The sequence below is a fragment of the Gracilinanus agilis genome, chromosome 2 (assembly GCF_016433145.1).
Source record: "Gracilinanus agilis isolate LMUSP501 chromosome 2, AgileGrace, whole genome shotgun sequence".
In the NCBI taxonomy this organism is placed as follows: Eukaryota; Metazoa; Chordata; class Mammalia; order Didelphimorphia; family Didelphidae; genus Gracilinanus; species Gracilinanus agilis.
This window is the reverse complement of record NC_058131.1, coordinates 394,963,564-394,986,817: the sequence shown is the minus strand read 5'-3', so window position 1 is coordinate 394,986,817 and position 23,254 is coordinate 394,963,564. Positions and strand designations below refer to the sequence as shown.

Below are 23,254 nucleotides of genomic sequence, written 5' to 3'. Positions count from 1 at the left end.
GGCTTTGGTATGAGGTGGCTATATAACAACATGAAAAATACGTAACTGTGTTCACACACTCACACATACAGTGGTAGGGTTTTTAAGTCACTGATTAGAATTAAAATTTAAAAATAATCCTAAGATTCTATTTCTGTTCAGCATAAAATGTTATTTCTTGCTTTAAAGTCAATCATTGAAGTTCCCAAGTCTTTTATATTCAGCATAGAGTAAGTGAAATTTTAGAGGATGAAATTTTGGAAAATAAAGTACCTAGAAGGAAAAGGACACTTCATTGAAAGAGTTAATTACATATTACATCATATATATACATTGTTAGAAAATGAAATTTAAAAAATCTGCTGGTGAATGCTTAAAAATGTTTGTTTTTTATGTAAATTCAGCATTTAAATAAAAATATGTATGTCTAGATTTACCTTGATTATATGTCTGAATATTCCATTTTACTTATGAATTCTTGAGGACTTTAACCTAGAGGAGTAACTTCACTGCATGGCAGAATTATTTAATGTTTTGTCAAAGTCCCTTCTATATCTGCACATCTTGCCGATTGCTGAGGACATTTAGAACCTTTTGTTTTCCTCTTTAAAATATGATTGTTTTTGTGCCTGAAGTTAATAAAACTGTTTTGTAACCAAGATGCATTAAAAAAATGAGTTTTGGACACTTAGTAGATCTCTTGCATAATAAATAGCATGTATGTTTCTACTAAAATCACAGAACCCTAAAAAATAAGCATGTATAACACTTCCACGAAGAAAGGTTTTCATTGTATTTTGAAGTTTGAGTAGAGATTTTTAATTTAATTTTAAACATAATCTGAAACAAAAGTGGATAAGCAGAAAAGACAGTAGCTACATTCTTTATTGAAAGGATTGGCAGTTTATTTTAGCAATAGTAAGAAATGTTTATGTTTATAGATAACATTTGATATATTTTTGCCAGGGCACCAGACTCCGACCATGCTGTCCATCCAAAAGTGGCAGTTCTCTATGAGTGCAAGTGAGTGAACCAAATATATGAATTTTAGTTTTTCTTTTATGTTGTGAGGGGAAGTTAAATTAAAATGATAATAATAACATGAGCATTATAACTTTAATTTTATATAGTCTTCTAGAGTTTGCAAAATAGTCTTGTAATCCTTTACGGTAGATGTAAGTACATTGAACATCTACAGGTGGATTAAATTGAGCCTATATTTTATGAAATGGAATGCAAATAGAATTTCAAAAGAGGGACTTTATGCTGAAAATATTATGCATAAATATTTAGACTATTGTTCTTTATGTGTGTGTACCCTGACAAAGAGCTTTATAACAATTTTATCTTGTAGTTAAAGAAGAGCAAGAATCAATAGAAGAAACAAATGAAGATGAACCAATTAAAGCTAAAAAGCGGAAGTAAGTTAAATCAGAAATAGTTTACAATATTCTTTTTCTTTCCCAAGATAGATTTAGTTCATGTGAAGAAAGTGCAGTTTTCACTAGATATGATAAGACAATTGTTGATAAAAATTTGTAATGTTAGATGATTTTTTTTGTCTTAAGTAATTATGTGTTACTCTCTGCTTGCAGACTTTAAGCAACCGTTAGTTTTCTAAATGCTTTTTATGTGGCTAAGGAAGATGAAGAAACTGGTTAATTAGAACTTTGGAGAAGTTAGGAAACTTGACAGATTTGTATAAGTTTCTACCCCATATACACATTCTAAAAAAAGCCATTCCTAATAGCTCAGACCTATACTAACTCAACAGACGTTTATTAAATGAAACCCTATTTTCCTTTATCACTTCATTGGCTTTTGAAGCAAAATTTACAACTGCCTGATTGTTAAGAACATTTGATTGAGAATTGTCAAAATTGGAAACTAATTTTTGCTTTCATAAAAAAGGAAGTGCCAGATAGTATTAACACTGATTAGTGCCTATTCTCAATTGGGTTAGGTGTGAAGGTGGCCCCACATATTCCTTTAGTTTGTTTGTTTTCTTTTTTGGTTTAAACCCATAACTTCTGTGTATTGTATTGTCTCATAGGTGGAAGAGTGGTAAGGGTGGGCAATGGGGGTTAAGTGACTTGCCCAGGGTCACACAGCTGGGAAGTGTCTGAGGTCAGATTTGAACCTAGGACCTCCCGTCTTTAGGCCTGACTCTTAATCCACTGAGCTACCCAGTTGCGGCGCCCCCCCCCCCCCCCCCCCACACACACACATATTCCTTTAGGAAGGAGAAAAGGATATTGTTTATGAAGCAGTAATTCAAGTAACAGAAGTCAAAAAAGGGAAATTTGGCCTGTGGTTTTTTTGTTTGTTTGTTTGTTTGTTTGTTTGTTTGTTCGTTCTTCGAATGGAAGTAGAAAAGTGATGGAAAGGATGAATATGGGTTGCCAGTGTAAAGGAAATGAGACTGAGCTAACACTTCTAGCAGATTTATAAATGCAGTCATGTAGAAGATATTGCCATATTAGGATAGTTTGCTTTGTCTTTACTGTTTATTAAGAGACAGAGCTAAATGCATATATTTTCTGGCTCTTAGAATATGGATTTTGCTTATTTTTTTTGTGATAGATAATAAAGGCCTCTGTTCCAGTTTTTTCATTTAGTAAAAGTTGCTATAGAACTTCAGGTCACTTCCATATCCCCATGATACATTGTAATAAGGAAGAAGCATTTTATCACTATAGAACAATGATTTTTAAATAAATGATTATGGTAAGAATTTTTAAGCTATGATTTTTCTGGTTGTTTTTGTCTTAACTATTGCTTAGTTTTAGATCACCACACTCTTTTAAAAAGCCTCAAGTGCAAAGACCTGCCAGGTCTTCTGCTAACTTTGTGTCTTCCTGCTGCTGCCTGTGCAATACATAGTTGATAAGTTGACTGGCTCAATGTTTATCTGTTAACTTCAGATCATTTTAAATTATTGGGTTGGCCTGCTTTTGGCAATTAACATTTTACTCTTCTACCCATCCTTTCATTTAAATTGGTAGTATATATCAAGGAAATGTCATCTGAACTTAGTATTTCCTTTAATAAAGTAAACCTGCTTTCCCCAAATCATGTAATACTTATAGGTATTAGATTGTTTGTATCCCATATCTTTCTACTAGTACATATATTTGAGAACAAATTCCTCAAATTGACTATTAATTTAAAGTTCATTTTCATGGAAACAAAAAGTTGAATTACCATTAAACAATTCTAATCTATGCAGTTATAATTATTGGGATTCCATTAATCTGTGGAGACTAGCCCTTAATAGAAGTTCCAGGTAAGTATCTCTGACTTAATCATGTGGCCAAACTTCCTGTTATCTTGTGTAAAATATAAAAACTTAAAAAGTTTCAAAGATACAAACAAGCTTTGTTACATGCTTAATTTTTTAAAATTTAAAAATTACTAAATAATTTGTTTAAAAACCCTTTCCGTCTTAGAATCAGTACCAAGTATTGGTAGTAAGTAAGAGTAGTAAGGGCTAGGCAGTTAGGGTTAAGTGATTTGCCCAGGGTCACACAGCTAGGAATTATCCAAGGCTAGATTTGAACCCAGGACCTCCTATTTTTAGGCCTGACACTGTGATCCACTGAGCCACCTATGTACTCTAGACACTTAGAATGTGAAAAATTCTGGGAATTAGTATCTTCTCTGAAGGAAATCAGGAACACACCTTTTCCTAATGAATTCAGAATCTCTATAGGAATAATTCTATATTTTTAATCTAATCAAGAATATTTCTTACCTCAAAATAGAATGGAATTTTTTTGTTTTTAAAGACCAGGAATATTTCATCTTCCTCCTAGTTAACAAAATCTGGTGTTGGGAAGAATGTATGGTGATGGTATCTTCTATTTTTATAGTGTATTATAGTGTATTTTATAGTGTATAGTGTATTATTCATTGTAAGATTATTATTATAACAAAAAGATTATTCCTTTTTTGTTATGTTGCTTTTGAAAATTATCTTTTTAATTCTGAAATAATGATTTATCAGTTGATGCTTTATGTTGCATTTTTACAGGAAAGATGATAACAAAGACATTGATTCGGAGAAAGAGGCTGCCATGGAAGCTGAAATTAAAGCTGCCCGAGAAAGGGCCATTGTCCCTCTGGAGGCCCGAATGAAGCAGTTCAAGGACATGCTTCTAGAGAGAGGGGTCAGAAAACAATCTTTGGGGGAGATATTTCTGTTTTGTATAAGTAATATAATATGTCTTGCTAAAAGGTCATATCCAAGGTTAGTGATCCTGTTGGGGATGGGGGGAGAAGGGGCAAACATAGCGCATAATTTTTTTGAAAGCACCTTTTCATGGCCAAGTTTGTTTAACTTAATAGCTGTTACTGTCCTTTTTAATATACCTTTTTTTTAACCTTTAAACTTTATTCACTTTAGGTTATTAAAATATCACAAGTTTTGTTTAAGAATGGTATTAACACCAGTTGAAGAGATGGATCTTATTTGTAGTGACTTCTAATTAGAGCAGAATTGTTGATATTTTATGAAGTTTTGTTAATGGAATTTAACTGAGAAAGAATTATAACCTTTTGGTTCTTTTCAGAGGTTAATTTGACTAAGTAAAATTGTTCAGTTTTAAATCATTACCTATTCTGTAAAAGATTGGAGCAAGCTTGGGAAATCAGAATGCAAATCTTCAAGGCTCTTTTCTGATGTACTGATTTTTAAAATGTCACCCAGTAGTGGTTATTTTAATTAGATGTGTATTTCAGCTATATAATTATATAGAAATGTTCAGAGCCAATTAGTGGGAAATTTGCCATTGCTTACCTCCCACTGCTTGTCATTTATTAGTGATGGAAACTTCAGTGTGGTTTTTGTCATATTCTTTTTAAACAGATGTCCTATAGATTTCAAGAAAAAAATTAAACTACCTTCATATTTCAAGATAAATTTAATGATTAGTCAATACTTTTTTTATTTTAAAGGTTTCTGCCTTTTCAACATGGGAGAAAGAACTGCACAAGATAGTTTTTGATCCACGTTACTTACTTCTTAATCCTAAAGAGAGGAAACAGGTAAATGGAAATTATGATTCATTTAATGTTGTGTCCCTGAGAGGAGCTAAATTTTTATAATAATGGGATTTGAAGTGATCCCATATATTCTTCTCTGATTTTCCCAAAATTCGAAGAAATTTTACCCTTCCTTCACAGAAAAAACCATACATATAAAAAGGTATTTTTAAAGAAAAAATAGGAATAGGAAAAAAAGGAGTCTGTTGGTATTTCTCCTGGAAAATATTTGGATATTTTCTTTTTTAGATCACTTAGTCCAGACTATATTTACAAGTACTATTCCAAATGCACATTTTGGGGCAAATCATTCTCTTCATTTACATAGCAGATTGATTGTGATGGCTGACATTTGTTCACTGCCATTGTAAGGATTAGAAGTATCTGATAAAAGCAACACTTGCTATTTATGATGTGTCAGTGTCAGATGTTTTGATGATGTCTTCATTCCTGTCTTTTAAAGCATTTGCACATGCTTTCCTACCCATTATAATATCTAACTTGAGTGGATCTTCCTAGTACTGCTCTCTTTAACATTAAAAATATTCACCAGTTTGGTTTTGTGAAGCATCAGTATTTGTAAGTTTATAGGTATTAGGTCATTTTATAAAAAAATTATGAATGGAATTGCACTTTGAACTGTTTTACCACCATGTATGCAGACATAGCTTTTTTTTCTTTCCATGGAAATTGATTTAAATGCTTTTAACAAAAAGCAAAATATTGGAGTTGTTAGAGAGAATTTAGAAATATAGTATTGAAATTATCTTTCAGGTAGGGTTTTTGTTCTTAAGCAGTAGTTTTGTGATTTTTTTTTCTTATTGCTAAAGCTTCCTAGGATATGTTTCCGCTTTTAACAAAAGCTTTGTCCCTATAGTTGTTAAATATATTATACATTTCAATTATTCAGTGATGTACATAAAACAAAATTCAACCCCCTTGGAGCCTTCCTTTGTATGATTTTTGTTACGAGTTCTACTCATGGAAATGTAAGTATTAAAACAGTATTAATTGTATAGTAGTTTCTGATTGAAAGAACTTAATGTAAATGCTAAATAAGAATAGAGTATTCTATCCTTCCCCATCTACTGTGTCCTTCATATCCAGGAAAATGTGAAGTACAATTAGAAGTTAGTGATAATATAACCTTGAAGTATGGTTGTATGTAAAGAGGAAAGTATTAGTTATTAATATGGTGTCTCAATCACACCAGTGTCTGAAACTCATCTCAAATATAAGATAGTGTAGATTTGAAGTTTTCTAAAGACAGTCTCCCTGAGTTAACATAAATTTCACAGATATGTATAGCATAAGGGCTAGAAGTTTCTTAATACTTCTTTTCTGACTCCTAGCTAACATTTATATAGTGCTTTAAATTTTGCTAAGCACTTTATAAGTATCTCATTTTGGTGGTATTCACAGCAACCCTAGTAGATAGGTGCTGTTTAGTGTGCCCATTTTACCGTTGAGAAATCAAGACTGACAAAGGTTAAGTGACTTGTCCAGTATCTCACAGGTAATACATATCTAAGACTGAATCTGAGTTCAAGTCTTTCTGCCTTTAGGTTTAGCACTCTGCCTACTGTACTACCAGCTGCCTCTAACTTTAGAGATTACCTGAAGAAATAAACACGAGAGGTTATTTGTCCAAGGTCCCCCAAAGCAAAACCTAGATCAGCCCCCAGTGCTGCTGATGTCTAGTCAAGGCTCTTTCTACCAGGTTATCCTGCCTTGTTTTGCTTTTAGGGCAATAATTAAATTTTTATAGGCAAGTAGCCAAATATTCTGTTACTCGAATTCCTATATATTCATCAAGAACTTGGAGTCTTAAGAGTTACTTGAGTCTCAGAAAAGTTTGAATGACTGGTGGCTATACAACACAAGAAGTAAATATATCATTGATGAGGTTTGAAGCTAGTTTTGCCTGTCTCTTTGCTACACTAAAATTCACTTGTTATAGAGAATCATGTTAATATTTTTAGGGATGTAAAAGTTGGTAAATTGACAAAATGTAGTAAACTTGTATAATGAGTTCTAAAGTACATCTTTTAGTTTTACTTTTTCTTATATTAATATATTAAAAAAGAAAGAAAAACCTCATATCCAAAAGACTTATATTATTCCTTTATTATGTTATTACTATATATGACTGAAAACACAATAAAGACTGTGGGAAAGGTTTTGTATTCTTAGTTCCCACGCTAGTTTATGTTTATGACAGTATATGTTTAGTCTGCTTTTTATTCTATTTTTTTAAACTACTAATATGTGGTTGTCACTTGAAGTGCATTTATTCAGTTAGCATTTTCAATATGGCAGAGGTTCTACCATGTGCTGGTGGATATACAAAGGTGAAAATGAAATGACCCCTGTCTTCAAGGATCTTGTAGTCTATTGGGGACAAACAAGATGATAGAGTATATGCATAGAAAATTAAATGCAAAATGATTTCTGGGAGGAGGGCACTAGCAGCTGGAGGCATCACAGTAGGTTTCTTGTTGGAGGGAATAAATGATATATCAGCTAGCTTGATGGTTTTCTTTAATACCTTATTTATCAGATTGGTTAATATTCTTATAGGTTTTTGACCAATATGTGAAGACTCGAGCAGAAGAAGAACGAAAGGAAAAGAAAAACAAAATTATGCAAGCAAAGGAAGATTTCAAGAAAATGATGGAAGAAGCAAAGTTTAATCCAAGGTATGGGGGGTCATTTCTATTTAGAAGAGAACAAAGTTTTCTAATTTTTTTTTTTAAGAATGTCAGTATGAATACTGAAATGTAAACATTTTGAATTTTATAATTTTAGGAATTATAAACATCTATCTTTTATTGTATTCCTTTTTCTCCCCTTAATACATTTGCTTAAGAGTAGAGTGGCATTTCAGTTGTTGACTATGTGGTAAAAGATAGCCATTTCTGAGAAAAGTGCTTTATTCCATTTTCAGAACTTCTTAAGGGAGTATATTTTATTCCATGTGAAATACTACACTACACAAAGCTTATTCTTATTTTATTAAAGTATGTACAATTATTGGGTTGCAGAAAAATATTTTAAAAATATTTAGCGTAAAGATCTTTTAAATGACAAATTTGTATCATGAGTTTGGTGAACATGTTCCAGTTATTTCTCAACAGATTATTGAGGATGCATATTATGCTAGAGAAAATTACATTATCTGTGTTTATGCTCCATAAAGTATAGTCATGAATTTGAGCACTAGTATCAGAATTAGAAGTATCTTTAAATTGCTAATATGCAGAATTACTGGAATATAAGGCACTTATAATTTAAGAAAAGTTAAATACACCAACTAATTGCTGCTAGACTTCTCTCCTTTCCTATGACAGGTTGAGAAGTGAAAATGGAAATCAAATAAAATTTTAGAGTGAGGATCCTTAGAAGAAAGAAGGGGAAGATAAAAATGGATTAGGATCATGTTGGATAAGAAAATGTTTCCTTTTCTTGCCCTTTGAGGTGTTGGTTGTGGTAGAAGTGATTCTTTGGAAATGATATGAATAGCTCCAGCACATTGGTGAAATTGTAATAATTTGTCTCCACAAACAGAAACATCAGTGCCTTTCCTTTCTTACATAATATTGACATAACCTCCTTATCATCTGTAGAAAAACTGAAGGTCTGAGTATTGGAGCATTAACTGGTTATCCTGGTTCCATCACAAAAGTTCATGGGCTATAATACTTGTGGGTGGAGAAGTTGGACTGATGATAGTTCATTCTATTGTCTTAGTCCCTTTAAATTTAAACTTTATTCCTTAAAAGAACTATTTGGGCCTACTAACAGAATAGGCCAAGAAAATCTCAGTTGCACTGTACCCTAGAAAGTATAAAAAGGGGTATAGTTCATCTGTTATACTGTAGGGTATACTATCATTTTAATTAAGGGCTTTCAAAGAACATGATAACAGATGATCCCTGTTTGATAGCTCAGGTTAGCATCAGCAATAGTTTCTATGTTTTTTTAAAATGATCTTTTTTTCTGAGATATTTAAGAACATCTTCATGGGGAATATAGGACTACTACCCCTTTTATTACTGATAGAATAGTGTTTAGGAAAGTTGTATAAACATTGAAATATTAAAATTTTAAGAGAATTAATTTTAAGTTGAAGAAGTTATTGTTGATTCCTTCCTTTTCTAATCTTCCTAAGCAGATTACTAACTGGGTATTTTTGTTTGTTCTTGTGGGCTAAAGGTGGATTCTTGTTGCAACACATTTTTGTTATGGTAAAACTTTCCTGTGGTTTCAAAGACCTGGTATGCATTTTTCAAACCAGATCTGTATCCTATCCTATGCTTGAATAGTTCCATCATTCAATGAGTTTTAGTGTTTTTTTTAAGAAAAGTTTCTATGAATGTGAAAGACAACCAGAATCTTATTGCAACTTTGAAAAATTTTGAAAATTTTAGCTTTTGTGCTAATTATTAAGTAAGTTCTAATGTTTGGCTGGTGTTCTCAAATCCAAATTGCTAAATTAGCCAATCCAAATGATAGCCTTGCTTTTCTGACAATAAAATACAGTAGATTGTTTAGTTTTACACATAAAGGAAAATGTATTTTATTATCTTATTAGAATCAGTTTGATTTCTCATTGCCACTCCCAAGACAGGTTGGGTGTCAGTGAAGTATGAATAAGCTGCATTTTTTTCTACAACTGTACAGGTTGGTGACTGCAGTGTTATCCATGAAAACATTCTTTCAGTCTCTACTCTTTGCTACAAGGTGAAGGTTTCAAAATTCACGTCAACCCTTTTTAAGTGTATATAAGATACAAAAGTCACCTTTTATTTTTAGTCTAGCATGTTTTCTTTGGGCCTCAGTTTCCTCATCTATAAACTTGAGGGTATTGAACCAGATTTAATATTTTATGAACTTTTTAGTAGTCTTTTGAGCAAGTTTTATAGGTATATATATATATGAATTGTGTGTCCTTTGTTATGGTGTGCTTCAATTTTTTCTCCTGTGTTAATGCTTTTAACAGTACATGCTTATCTAACAGCATTTCTACTGTCTAGCCCTTTACTATTTTCAGTAGCCCAGTGTTTATTATTTATTACTTATAGGCAGATATTGGGGACCACATTTCTCTGGCATATGTTCTTGCAGGAAACCTGGCATTTTCTGCTATACATTTCCATCAACAAAAACAGCTCTGTCAAATTAGCACACTTGCCATTTTGTTACAGAGCTACTTTTAGTGAATTTGCAGCCAAGCATGCTAAAGACTCCAGATTCAAAGCAATTGAAAAGATGAAAGATCGAGAGGCCTTATTTAATGAATTTGTAGCAGCTGCAAGAAAGAAAGAGAAGGAAGACTCGAAGACCAGAGGTGAGAAGGTAAGGTGGTTTTAGTTCCAGTGGTGTGATTGATGGGAGTATGAATGGATATTGACTAAGCTGGTGCTGGGTTTCTAGTACTTCACTTTATGGGATAGTTCAGCAGTTTTATAGACTCAGTTTGACTTTTTGTCATCTTCTAAAAATTCGTTGTGGAAGTCCTCCATTACCTTATAGTAGAATGCATAGATAAGTAACTTTTAAATGAGCTGTATTGTATTGTTTTAATTGCTCTAATATTTAATCTTTTAAAGGCAAATAGTGAAAAAATGAGAAAAGAAAATTTTTTTTTTTTTGGCCTGGAAAACCCAGAAATAGTTATTTTCATGGCTGCCTACTCAGTGGTGGCAATATAATTTCAGAATTCTTTTTAAGTGGTAACATTTAAATTTCAAAGGACTTTTTTTATCTCTTTCCTGTGAAAAGGTAGCATTTTAGTGGCTCCTTAATCTTTCAGTAAACATATCTTTTGTGTAAATTACTGCTTATCAGAATTAAAGGTCGACCATTAAAGTTTAATGAATTCCAAATGTCATTTGACAGCAATGTCAAGTGCAGAGCAGGAGCTCACCACTGGGAAGGCAGGCTGGCAGGGCAGTGGCATCAGTAGTGTACCATCAAAACATGCAGCCACCTTCCTTAATGTCCTTGTATGTTGTGTGAATGGAGTAAAATAACCTCTGGAGCCTAATCATTCTTGACATTTGAAGTCACTAACATTTTCTAAAGTTTAGGTAATGTAAATTTCATTTATTAGGATACGAGAAGAAAGCAACCTTGCTTCTAAGAAAAGTAATATACTCTGATATACAATATTTAAAATGGTATTATAATGATATACTTGTAATTTAAATGACAATTCCAGATAAATTACTCTTGTCAGAATCATTTGAGTCTTCCTAATTAGCTGTTTTATTGGACTTCTGTCAAAATAAAACTGTTCAGAAGTACTTTATCATTGACATTTTCTGTAAAATGATTATGCTTCCCAGAGGAAATACACACAATTACATACTTTATAAGCATTTTATATACTGTATTGGAACCATGCCTATGGAGTTGTTAAATTATTTTTGAATTTTAGAAGTAGTCAAATTTCATGAATTAAAGAAAAGTTAAATAAAATATATTTTGATATTGCATGACTGTTCTTAGATAAGTTGATTGTTTCTTTTTGCATTTAAAAGTACTGTTCTTTTTCTAAAACATTTTGTAACCATTTTATGTATTCTGTTTTATAACAAGTGGATAGACTTTACAGTTTTGTGCTGTGCGGCCTGTCAATCAGTTCAGTCTGACAGCTGTCAAACACTGACACGCAAAGTATTATGGGATTCCCTAGTGAGGAAAGAATTGGTATCTCTGTGTGGTGACTTTAGCCTCCCGCAGTTCCGGTACTTTACATTTTTTTAGTTTTTTTCCTTGTGAAGTGATGAGAGTTGTGCCCAGAATGTGTTAACTGAAAAAAAAAAAAAATTAAAGAGACATTACATCTAAATACACCTAAAATATTTTCAGCCTTATTTTCTTTTGCTTTTAAAATGTAAATTCTTTAAATTCTACTGATTTTTGTACCATTGAAAAAATAAGGCGGCAAATTGATGAAGTGAAGCTTTCTCAGCCAGTATTAAGTTTGCAAATTTAATCATTAACTATGTATTCTACACAGAAATCTTTAAAGTAAGGGTTTTAATAATAGGTTTCACTTGGACATTTTGTGAAGCGAAATCACAAAACACTTAAGAGTATTTTTGTTAACCACTTTGGCATTTTTCTTTTAAAAATATGTGGCTACATCTATTTTTCATTGTAAATTTTATTGTTTTTGAATAGTAAGATCAATGACATTTGTATGTTGTCAGTAATTACTTGAAAGTTTGCTTGATCTTATGACTGTGGGCCTGGCCTTTGTGGCATTAAAATGCTTAATTTGATAGCTGAATTACTTTATTTCAAAAATTGTTTCCACGTTTATATTAGGGCCTAACTTTAGAATCAATGAGAAATACCTTGATGATGAAATGTGTTCAGAGTAAACACTTAATTGTACTTTAAGATAGAATTATGGTTCTAGATGCTGTCCATTTTGTTTGTGGACCCACAAGTATCTCTTCAGCATCCTTGTAAATCATGGTCATCATAGTCACACTTAAAGAATAATTTTTGTATCCTGTGGAAATGTCCTTAGAGTGTTATAAATGCTTTGTTTTTACCATAATCATTGTCAGTTGTCTTTTTTTTTTTTTTTGGTGGAAGTTGAAGAGACAACTGCATTAGAATTCTTTTTTATGAACACAGTGACCAAAGTTGGTGAAATTGTAACCTAAAAATTGACTTATAAATCTTACAGTATATCTTATTCAATAACAAGGATCTCTAGAATTGTGGATCTGCTTTAGATAAGCTATTTCTCTATCACATTTTGAAATGGATCTATTTTGAGTCAAAAATTTGTTCTAGATCTTTCCACTCAATAAATAAAATGCTGGCATTATAATGCAAAGAGAGACTTTCCTTTGCTCAGTTAAATAGCTATTAATTGGAGAATGTGAGAGAGCTGATTGCAGTTTTATGCTGAGAAGCATATATTGTGTGGATATCAAGGCATAGTTTTTGAACCACAGCTAATATTAGGTAATTACTTATCATCTCTGCAGTTTTAAGTAATTCTTCCCTTCATGATAGTAGTTAGACTAAGCCAGTAGAGATTAATTCTCCTGTGAAGGGAAGGTAGAATTTTATTGCAATTAATTGATGCTGTTTCTTAGTTATATATCATACATTTAAAAAAATATACCAATACCCTTACTTTATAGGCTTCACTTAGGATATTTGAAAACTCTTTTAATTTGTATAAATTTCTATGGCTTAGAAAGATTCATGTTTGGTACTGTTTGCATGTTTTATTTTACTTGGAAAGAGCTTTCATGTAGTGAAATGTTTCACAGAAGTTTTGAATTCATCTTGTCAAATACATAAAAGGCAGACTAGATGAACATCAGTGATTTGCTAAAGTTGTATCAACAAATGGTTTCTTGATCTCTATTGAATAAGATCTTTAATGGTTCTGATTGCCCATAACCTAATTATGAGTCAATCTTTGTAATAGAAATGCCTTAAGAGCTGATTGGTTCTATCTTTTGATTCACTCTATTACCTGGAATAGTCTGTTTTGTAGTTTTATGTCTTAGAACCTTTCAGTTGTCCGGAAAGGCACATAGTTCCTTCCATGTTCCAACATTCCCATTATAATTCTGTGGTATGATAAAAATGAGTGTGTGGTGGAGGTGATGGGGCTTGGAATGGAGTGGTGGAAGTGCTTAATTTATTTTTGTAACCACGTTGTCTCCATAGTGATGAAATAGGTCTGACTCCACTCCTGGTTTCTGAGAGTGCTGTGAAGGCAGCATGTTTAATAACTGAGAGAGTGTAAAACCTGCTGTTGACAGGTTTTAAAGGGAGTCTTAAGATATTTTGGTTAAAGGATACAGTTTGCAAGTCCCCCTCTATATCCACCCCCTCCCCAATAAAAAACAAAATATGGGTTGCCCCTAGTAAAATCCAAAATCACAGTACCAAGTGAGCTATATGGGATGACTTAGGGGCATAAATATACCTCATTTCCCCCCCTTCTTTCCTGTTTAGAAAAAAGGTATTTCTTTGTAGCAGTATTAAAAGAGTAATGTTACTTAGTACCTGTAGTATAATCAGATACTTTTCTTATAAAGTAAACTTAGTTCATGAACTATTTTGAATTGCAGTGGTAGTAAAAGAATACATTTAGTGACTAGAAAGGACGAAAACATAATCCAAGTTATCTTTTCTTAAAATAAGGATAACTTATGACAAATTATAAATATGGAAATGTTGGTTTCTGCTCATTTCAGGGTAAGGGTAGAAATATAGTTTTCATGAAATTCTAAAATTTGACCATATATAGGTGGTATTATTATAATTCTCTTCCTTGCCCTCTACCTACCACATTTCTTTATAAGAATCTTAAAACACATGATGATTCCATTGGATTTTTGAGTCTGCAAAACTTCATGAAATAAATATATATAATCTTAGGCCTTGCTCATTAGAAAAGATAGAAAAATTATATTGTTATTTGTGTTATTGTAGCAAAAACATTAATTACCATCATATCAAATTAATAAGTATTTCACTGTAACTCATTACAAAGATTTAGCAAAAAATCAATACCAGGTCAAAGCAAATTCATACTTTGTAGAAACTTCTAAGACAAAATTATAGTTGTGTAAGAAATTATCCTCATTTGTCTTAAATATTATTCACTAAAGAAATAATTCATCTGTGCTTAAGCTAGTCTCAGTCAAGAACTTTTGTAATTATAAATAAAAATTTCCTATCCTCTTTTCTTAAAAATTAGCTAATTATAGATCAGGCACTCTAAAAAATTTTACATATTTCTCATTTAAGGTAAGTCAGCATTTTTTCATGTAGCAATCATTTATAAATCAATTTCTTACAGTGTGTTATTTTTCTTTCCCCATTTCATGTCCTATTTAAAATGTAGATCAAATCGGACTTCTTTGAACTATTGTCTAATCACCACTTGGATAGTCAGTCTCGATGGAGCAAAGTAAAGGACAAAGTAGAAAGTGACCCACGTTACAAAGCAGTAGATAGTTCATCAATGAGAGAAGACCTTTTTAAACAATATATTGAAAAAATAGCCAAGGTAAATAAACTGTGTGTGTTTGTTTGTACTAATTACATCCTTAAATAATTTTTTTAAAAGTAAGCTTGTCATATTCATCAGTACTACTTTAATTCATTAATAGAAGTTCATTTTCAAATGCATTTTGGAAATTAACATTTTTAATGAGAATTTAATTTGAAGTTATATTTGACAAACTAATTAGTCTAATGAAATTAGTAGAAAATATACTCCTGCTTTTTTTCAGAATTTAGACTCAGAAAAAGAAAAAGAACTTGAGAGACAAGCCCGAATAGAGGCAAGTTTACGGGAACGAGAGCGAGAAGTTCAAAAAGCTCGTTCAGAACAAACAAAAGAAATAGATCGTGAAAGAGAGCAACATAAACGTGAAGAAGCAATTCAGAATTTCAAGGCTCTTCTTTCTGATATGGTGAGTGTGATGTACGGTGTTAACTTTTTCTTTCACATTTTTATTCTAAATATTTTAGTTATATTCCATGAACCTTTTTTAGGTTTTATTTTGAATTAGACTTAACTGTAAAAGTTGTATTTTTGAAAAGTTATTTGTGAAATAGTATATAAATATAAGATAGCATCATTATTACACTTTAGTTTTTTAGCCTAGACAGCAATAAATAGTTATAGATAAATCATTTTTCAAAAACCCCTGAAATTTATATAATACTATTAATACAAAATATTCTCTTTTCAACTTTTTGTTGTGTTTCAGCACTCTTCATCCTCCCAGTGTTCCCACCATCATTTCTACTTCCTACTATTCATTTTCATTTTCTTTTTCTACTTCTGTTTTTCCCCCCTTGCCTTTTCTATGTGGTACAGTGCTAGATCTGAAGTTGGAGGACTTGTGTTCAAATTTCACCTTTTCCATCACCTCTATGTCTTAGGACACAAATCAGTTGTTAGTTAACCTTCTGTCCCTCAATTTAATTACCTATAAAATGAGGTTGTATTAAATGGCTTTTGAGATTTCTTTATGCTCTGATCTTGTGATGTTTTTATATTTTATCTATTGCATTTTCAGCTCTTAACAATTTTGGTTGCTGCTCATATTCAGAAGAAAGTTTGATTACTTCACCTTAGTGATTTCTCCAAATGCTTGATGCTGCTACTTAAGTTGAAATAGTACCATGTTAAGTTGTGTTTTTTGGGGGGTGGTTTTTGGAGAACTTGATGGATTTTTATGTATGCATGCTTCCTCAACCCTACACCCCACCCTTTCTTTGTCTACTTTCTACTAGAAGATTTTGGGACATCAGAAGTTTAACAAAGTCTCTGGAGATCATAAGAAGATTAATGGGAGAGTTGCATATAATTTTTACTTCCTTTTTTCCCTATTAGGGTTCAGCAGCATTAGTGAGCAAAAAAAAATGCAAGGATCTCTCGGTTGGAGGGAAGTTACCAAAAACTTATTTATAGGTTTCAGGATATTCAGCTTGTCAAGAATGTTTCTTCCTGTTTTAATTTAATACTGGCATCTTGAAATGTTACTTTCTTATTTTGGTGAAAAATCTAATGACTAATTCTTTGAAAAAGTGACTTCTTATAGCATATTCCACTGTGTTGTATTCTTTGTATTTTAGTGCTTAGGTACTTCCTTTAGTAATATCAATTGTAGTTATAAAGAAAAAGATACTGGGTCAGGGTAGGCCTCTCAGTATATAGAGAGGTAGTCCTAGAGACCAGAGGTCTTGGGTTCAAATGTGGTTTCAGATACTTCTTGGTTGTGTGACCCTGGGAAAGTCATTTCACACACACACACACACACACACACACACACACACACACACACACACACACACACACACACCCCCCATTACCAAGCCCATACCACTCTTCTGCCTTGGAACTGAAACTTAGTATCCATTCAAAGATAGAAAGTAAGGATTTTTTTAAAGATAGTTGAAGAATTAATCATCCTTTAAACTTGATAGATTAGTCCCTTTACTTGCCAACTTGGTTGTGGGACCTTGCCTATTCTCTTAGCTCTGATGAAATGGCTTTCAAGACTTAAGACTTATCTCCATGAGACACTGAGGCATTGGGGAAGAGTCTAATGGGCACATTGAGTATTACACTTTAATCTGGTATATTGCTCTGTGCCACCCTTCATAACCCTAAATGCAACATTGATAGAATTTAGAACTTATGATTTGTTTTTGAAAGCTATTTCATAGTGGAGGGCAAGCTCTGACAAGGCCTACCATACTGGAAAGTCTTCAGTTATGGTCTTGGTGAGAAACATCCTTACCAATTCAATTCATTCAGTATTTATGAACAAAAAACATTTATGCAGAGTTTGCGATGTATAAGGCCCTATCTAGGTCCTGGAGAAAGAGAGGCAAACAATGAAACAATCTCTGCCTTTAAGTTTACATTCTACTGATGGTATGCAACATGTTCACAAGTGAGTATATTCAAAGTAATTTTAAAACAGAGAGAGTGCTAACAACTGACGAATCAAGCAAGGCCTTGTATAGGAGCTGGTATATGATCAGTGCATTGAAGGAAACTAGAGATTCAATGAGGTAGAGGTGAGAAGGGATTGTATTCCTAACATGGGAACAACTCATGTAAAGGCATGTGAGTGGGATATGGAGTATTGTATATAGGGAGTGTTTTAGCACATATGTTTTACTGGAACAGAGTGTGCATGAAGTTGAGTAATATGAAATAAAATTGGAAAGAGTTGAACTAAATTGTGGAATGCTTTCAATTAAGACTGGAAAATTTATATTTCATGCTAGAAGCAATGGGCAACCATTGCAGATTATTGAGTAGTAGGGTATACATGATCAGATATATTTTATTTTTTTTTATAATTTTTTTTAACCCTTAACTTCTGTGTATTGGCTCCTAGGTGGAAGAGTGGTAAGGGTGGGCAAGGGGGGGGGGTCAAGTGACTTGCCCAGGGTCACAAAGCTGGGAAGTGTCTGAGGCCGGATTTGAACCTAGGACCTCCCAAATCTAGGCCTGAGTCTCAATCCACTGAGTTACCCAGCTTCCCAGATCAGATATATTTTAAGAACATCATTTTGGAAGCTGTGTAGAGAATGTATTTGAGATAAAAAGGGGAGAACAATTAGTAGGTTATTATAGAAGTTCTAGCAAGAGGTGATGGGAACCTGAACCCAAGGGTATAGGTGTGGGAATGAGGAGAAAAGGGATAGATTTTTTATGATAGGTATGAGATATGCAATGGAAATAGAATTGACAAGACTTGATAACTGATCGTGAATAGAGATTGAGAGGGAAAAAATCAAAAAAATGACTCTTAAGGTTATGAATCTTTGTAATGATTAGAACGTTATGTGATGTTATGAAAAGATAATGAGGAATTTGAATATTGGGGTGAAATATGAGTTTGGTTTTAGACATGTTGAATTTGACTTTTTGTAAAAATCCAGGTGGGAGAAAGCCAAGGTGAGAGATTTGACACTTAAGAGATAAGATAAGAGACAAGACACAAAGAGATAAGATTTGACTCCTGAAGACTATATTACTCAGGGTATTGGCATCTACAAAAGGAATAGTGGTATGAGTTAAAAATAATGAATCTTTTGTGGTAGTTTGAATATTCCTCTGATCATCAGTAAAGATGTCTCCTTTTTATAGAATTTGTTGTCTTGATCTTACTTTCTGAATAATTTTGGTATTTATTTCATTTAAAGGTTCCCATTTTCCTTAGATTAATCAACTTACATTCACATTAATGAAATATTAAAAGGTATCAAGAGTTTGGTGAAATGTGAAATTCTTTTTTTTTTTTTTTTTTAAGGTTCGTTCTTCAGATGTGTCATGGTCTGATACTCGGAGAACTCTCCGAAAAGATCATCGGTGGGAATCTGGCTCTTTGCTAGAAAGAGAAGAGAAAGAGAAGCTTTTCAATGAACACATTGAAGCACTTACCAAAAAGAAGAGGGAACACTTTAGGCAGCTTCTGGATGAAACTTCAGCGGTAAGAAATGGATTCTTATCTATTTGTTATGTTTTATTTTCAATAGGAGTAGATAAATAACTTAAAAAAAGAAAATACGAACTTTGACAGTTATGGTCTTTATATTTTTATTGCTCTTTCCTCCAAAATTCTTTTATTTCACTTCTCCATTTCCCCCTTTTTAGAGAAGTCTTAAGGTCGTTTTTACTCAACTGCCTTTTCCCCAGAATCTGTCAGTTTCTTTTCAAGTTCCTATGTTATGTTTGTTATAGTTAATCAAAGTATTCTTTTGGTCACCTCTCTTGGACTTACATGTCCTTCCCTACTATTTTTGATTCCATACCATGGCCCATATTTTTTGCAGTTTGTGCACGTTGTTATCCAGGTCTTGCTCCTAAGTAACTGTTCTCTTTTTGGTGAATGGTATCTTCAAAAGTTATGATGTTTGCCCATGTAAATGCAGGGTTTGCAGGTGAAATGTCTTAGGCCACCTTGAAAATATGGCCATGAAAATATCTCTTGTGGCAAGCCAACAAAAAGAAATTGCATTAAAGCTGCCTCACTGTCCCTAACTAGTCCTGTTACGCTTGGGCATTACAAGAGATCTCAGGTCAGTGTGTAATATTATGTACCATATGTGCTGCAGTTTAAGCTCCCTAGGAGAGTAAGCGACATTTATATTTTTATTTATTTGTCTTTTTGAAAGATTACACTTACATCCACGTGGAAAGAAGTTAAGAAAATTATTAAGGAAGATCCTCGGTGCATCAAATTTTCCTCCAGTGACAGAGTGAGTTTTAAAATTTGTTTTGTTGATATTTGTTAAGTATTTTATAAGTAAGTACTGGCAATTATAATTGAGCAACAGAACTACTTGCCTATGAATCAAGTCCATAGTTTTAGGCTCCCTGTTACACAGTAATGCTGCCAAACAGGGTGATGTTGGTACTTTTCAGTGAAGTGTTTTTTATCTTGATTTTAATCCTATAGTCTGTAGCTTCATCTAATAATAAAAATGTACAATGGAAATTTTTAAAATAAAAATCTTAAGTGTCTGGATTGAGCCTGTGTGAATTTTAGCTTTATGTACTGCTTCAGATTGTGGTTTGAATATATAGTATCCTTTAATAGGGTTATTATGTCCATTATGGGTTCTTTAATGTTCGCTTCTTATTATATGTATATTTGTGTCATTATCTGCCTTCAAAAATGTCCTATAAATATTTGTTGTTGTATTGTTGTAATTATTGCATGATATTTATTTCCAGCTTTGGCTTCTTACCATTAAACAGATTTTTGTGAATTTTAAATGTGCGAAATTTTGATGTACTGAATATTTTTTAGATATACTTTAATATGCTTTAATCAATTTGTTGTATAAAATAATTGAAGTAAATGATGGAATTCATCAACTTTTGGATCATTTACCAAGTATTCTAATGTTACTAATTATTTTCCTACAGAAAAAACAAAGGGAATTTGAAGAGTACATCAGAGACAAATATATTACTGCCAAAGCTGACTTCAGGACACTTTTGAAAGAGACCAAATTTATAACATACAGGTGTGTGCAACAAAGTATTTCATATCAATGACCATTTTGTCTTTACTAGTCCTTACTGAACAAGCCAAATCAAACTTTTCATTCACACACATGTTGACATGTTAAGTTTTAGGAGTAAGAGGCCAGATGTTCAAAACTGGATGCAATATCTATGGGCATTTTTTTTTTTTTTGAAGAAAGGGCCCAGATACTCATTCTCATTTTGTCTAGCCCTCCCCCTCCCACCCAGCCAGTGTCTTTAAAAAGTGATCTTTATTTTTACTCAACAGTTTATCTGTTATATTCAACTATATGAAAACCACATCCCATGAAGAGACTTTTTTTGCATTCTTTATGAAGTAATTTTTTTCTCCCTTAACTATAACATGACTGAAACATTCTGAAGCAATAAAGTCATCAGTTCAGACTCAATTTTCTGAGTTTCTTAAAACGAAAGCATAAAATGTAAAATTAAAAAGTCTTAAATTGGATTAACTCTGCAGCGTGCTCAGTTCTTTTTTTCCCCCCATCATTGTCATCAGTAAAATACACATTTTACATTGATTTAGAAATTAGTATGCAGAGAAGCATTGCTGTACTTGTGCTTCTACTTGGCTTCCTTCAAAAAAATTATTTGGAACGTGAAATAAGGGTTACATGCATGGGAGGCTAGGTAGTGCTGAGGGTGTGGTTTTTAGGTATTTTGTCATTTGATATGGCTTTTGGACTTTTTGGTCAGGGTCCTTAATGTTTTGCATCAGCTTGGGCTTTTAAATTAGATGTGAAGTAAGACTTCTTTCTACATTTTTATAGTTAATTTAGTGAAAGATGTGAAAGTGAAAGCTTGTGAAAGATGCTGGGATTGGCAGCCCCGCAGACTGAAGTCCTCTGTTCATCCACAGAACAGGTACAGCACGGGCAAGATTTACCCACCCACCCTCAGCCCTGATCTGGAGGGACCACCACTAGGGGTGGGAGGGTAATTCAGCTTCTGAGGCCCTTTCACTCCTTGAAGTCTTTGCTGAGACGACCTACAAAGGTGACCACTGCAGTGAAATTTTTCTTTTTTTTAAATATGGAAACACAATTAGGAACTAGACTGACATCGCCAGCTCATTTCTGAAAGGCCTGTGGGCAGCAGTCAGTAATTATTGGGCTTTTTTTCCTCTTATTTCAGATCCAAAAAGTTAATCCAGGAGTCTGATCAGCACTTGAAAGATGTAGAAAAGATTTTGCAGAATGACAAACGATATTTGGTACTTGACTGTGTGCCAGAGGAGAGGCGAAAACTCATTGTGGCATATGTTGATGACCTGGATCGACGAGGTCCACCTCCACCTCCAACAGCCTCAGAACCTACGAGACGATCAACAAAATAATTCTGACATAACTCTTCACACCAAGGGTATCTATTAATTCAAAATGCTTGCATGAGCCACCTGTCAGATTTTTACATAAACATATATAAGAGTCAGCCTGTTGCAAAACCATCTGAAGAGTGGAGGAAGGAGCAGCATTTGTGAACATGGTTTTTGAACAAAGAACTTTGGAAATATTTATGCTTTTCTTTGTGTGGCATGACTGACATACATACTCAAACATCTAGACTGTCTCTAGTAAATATAAAAGCTTGAAACTAAAGATTATCCTTATATGAGGTGTGGAAGTCAGTAATTTTTGATGACATTCTTCCTAGCAGTGTTATATATGCAAGACTTAAGGAATGGTTTATGGTCTGAACTTGTAAGATACAAGTGCCATGAACTTGGAGAAAATCCCAAGTTGTTTTTGTAAAAAGCAGGTAAAAGAAAAACATTGTTAATTAAATTCTCAGCTGCCAGAGGCAGAGGCTAAGAATATTGTAATGCTTCTGCTTTTTGCCCAAAGTCTCTAGAGACCAGTTTAGTTTGAATTTGTTCACAGATGTGCTTTGATTATCCCTCTGAATTATAGGCAAAAATCTGGTTGCTTTGTCTAAGTGAAGATTTTTCTGGTAATTTCTTCTTGGATATGGAAACACAGTCAATAACAATGCCTACCAGAACAGGACGGTTGTATAAACACATTTTTATTCACCATAGAAGTGATCTTTATCAATTTCTGGATTAGAGAGCAAATTACCCTTCTGGGTAATCCTTGTAAACTATACTCCTGTTTGAATGTTAAACTTGTGTTTCTAAAGTTTAATTTTGAAATGTTTGAATTGTTCAGTTTATGTATTTGAACTACAATAAACCAACCCTTTTTATATGTGGATTGTACATGCTTAATGTTAAATAATCTGTAAAGAAAATTTGTTTTAAAATTTGTTCTAAAAAGAAGCAGAAAATGGATACTGCACAAATGAAATCTGCTTTAAAACTTTTGATATTGCATTTTTTTAAAGCCTTGAATGCATATTTTTTTTAGAGCTTTGAATGTGATATGAATTATTTGCAATGCAAAAAGGAAAGGGATTTGAAAGGACTCTTTGTGTTCACTTTCTTCAGCTCTATCTTTCTTGTCTCACACAGTAAGCAAAAACTACATTTTTGCTTTTTTTTCTTAATTGATGCTTTATGCATTTCATGGTAGTTCTTTCCATGTATCATGCATCTTTCTGTGATACTTCACCCTTCTTTGACTCCCCATCATGTTTTAGCTCTGTTGTCACATCAAGAACACTGATCTCTTCTTCATTGTTTCCTTTTGG

At 32.8% G+C, this 23,254-nt stretch overlaps 1 protein-coding gene across 2 annotated transcripts in view; it reads left to right on the top strand.

Moving 5' to 3' along the window:
* Positions 1–22,823, top strand: part of TCERG1 (transcription elongation regulator 1) — a 63,464-nt gene extending 40,641 nt beyond the window's left edge. For both annotated transcript variants that reach the window (XM_044664514.1, XM_044664513.1), the window contains 12 exons: positions 946–1,002; positions 1,334–1,400; positions 4,013–4,148; positions 4,936–5,025; positions 7,603–7,721; positions 10,230–10,380; positions 14,921–15,085; positions 15,312–15,494; positions 18,861–19,040; positions 19,726–19,809; positions 20,483–20,583; positions 21,740–22,823. In XM_044664514.1, coding sequence (XP_044520449.1) covers positions 946–1,002; positions 1,334–1,400; positions 4,013–4,148; positions 4,936–5,025; positions 7,603–7,721; positions 10,230–10,380; positions 14,921–15,085; positions 15,312–15,494; positions 18,861–19,040; positions 19,726–19,809; positions 20,483–20,583; positions 21,740–21,941 — 1,535 coding nt within the window. In that variant the 3' untranslated portion in view covers positions 21,942–22,823. The remainder of the gene's footprint in view (positions 1–945; positions 1,003–1,333; positions 1,401–4,012; positions 4,149–4,935; positions 5,026–7,602; positions 7,722–10,229; positions 10,381–14,920; positions 15,086–15,311; positions 15,495–18,860; positions 19,041–19,725; positions 19,810–20,482; positions 20,584–21,739) is intronic.
* The last annotated feature ends 431 nt before the right edge of the window (positions 22,824–23,254 follow it).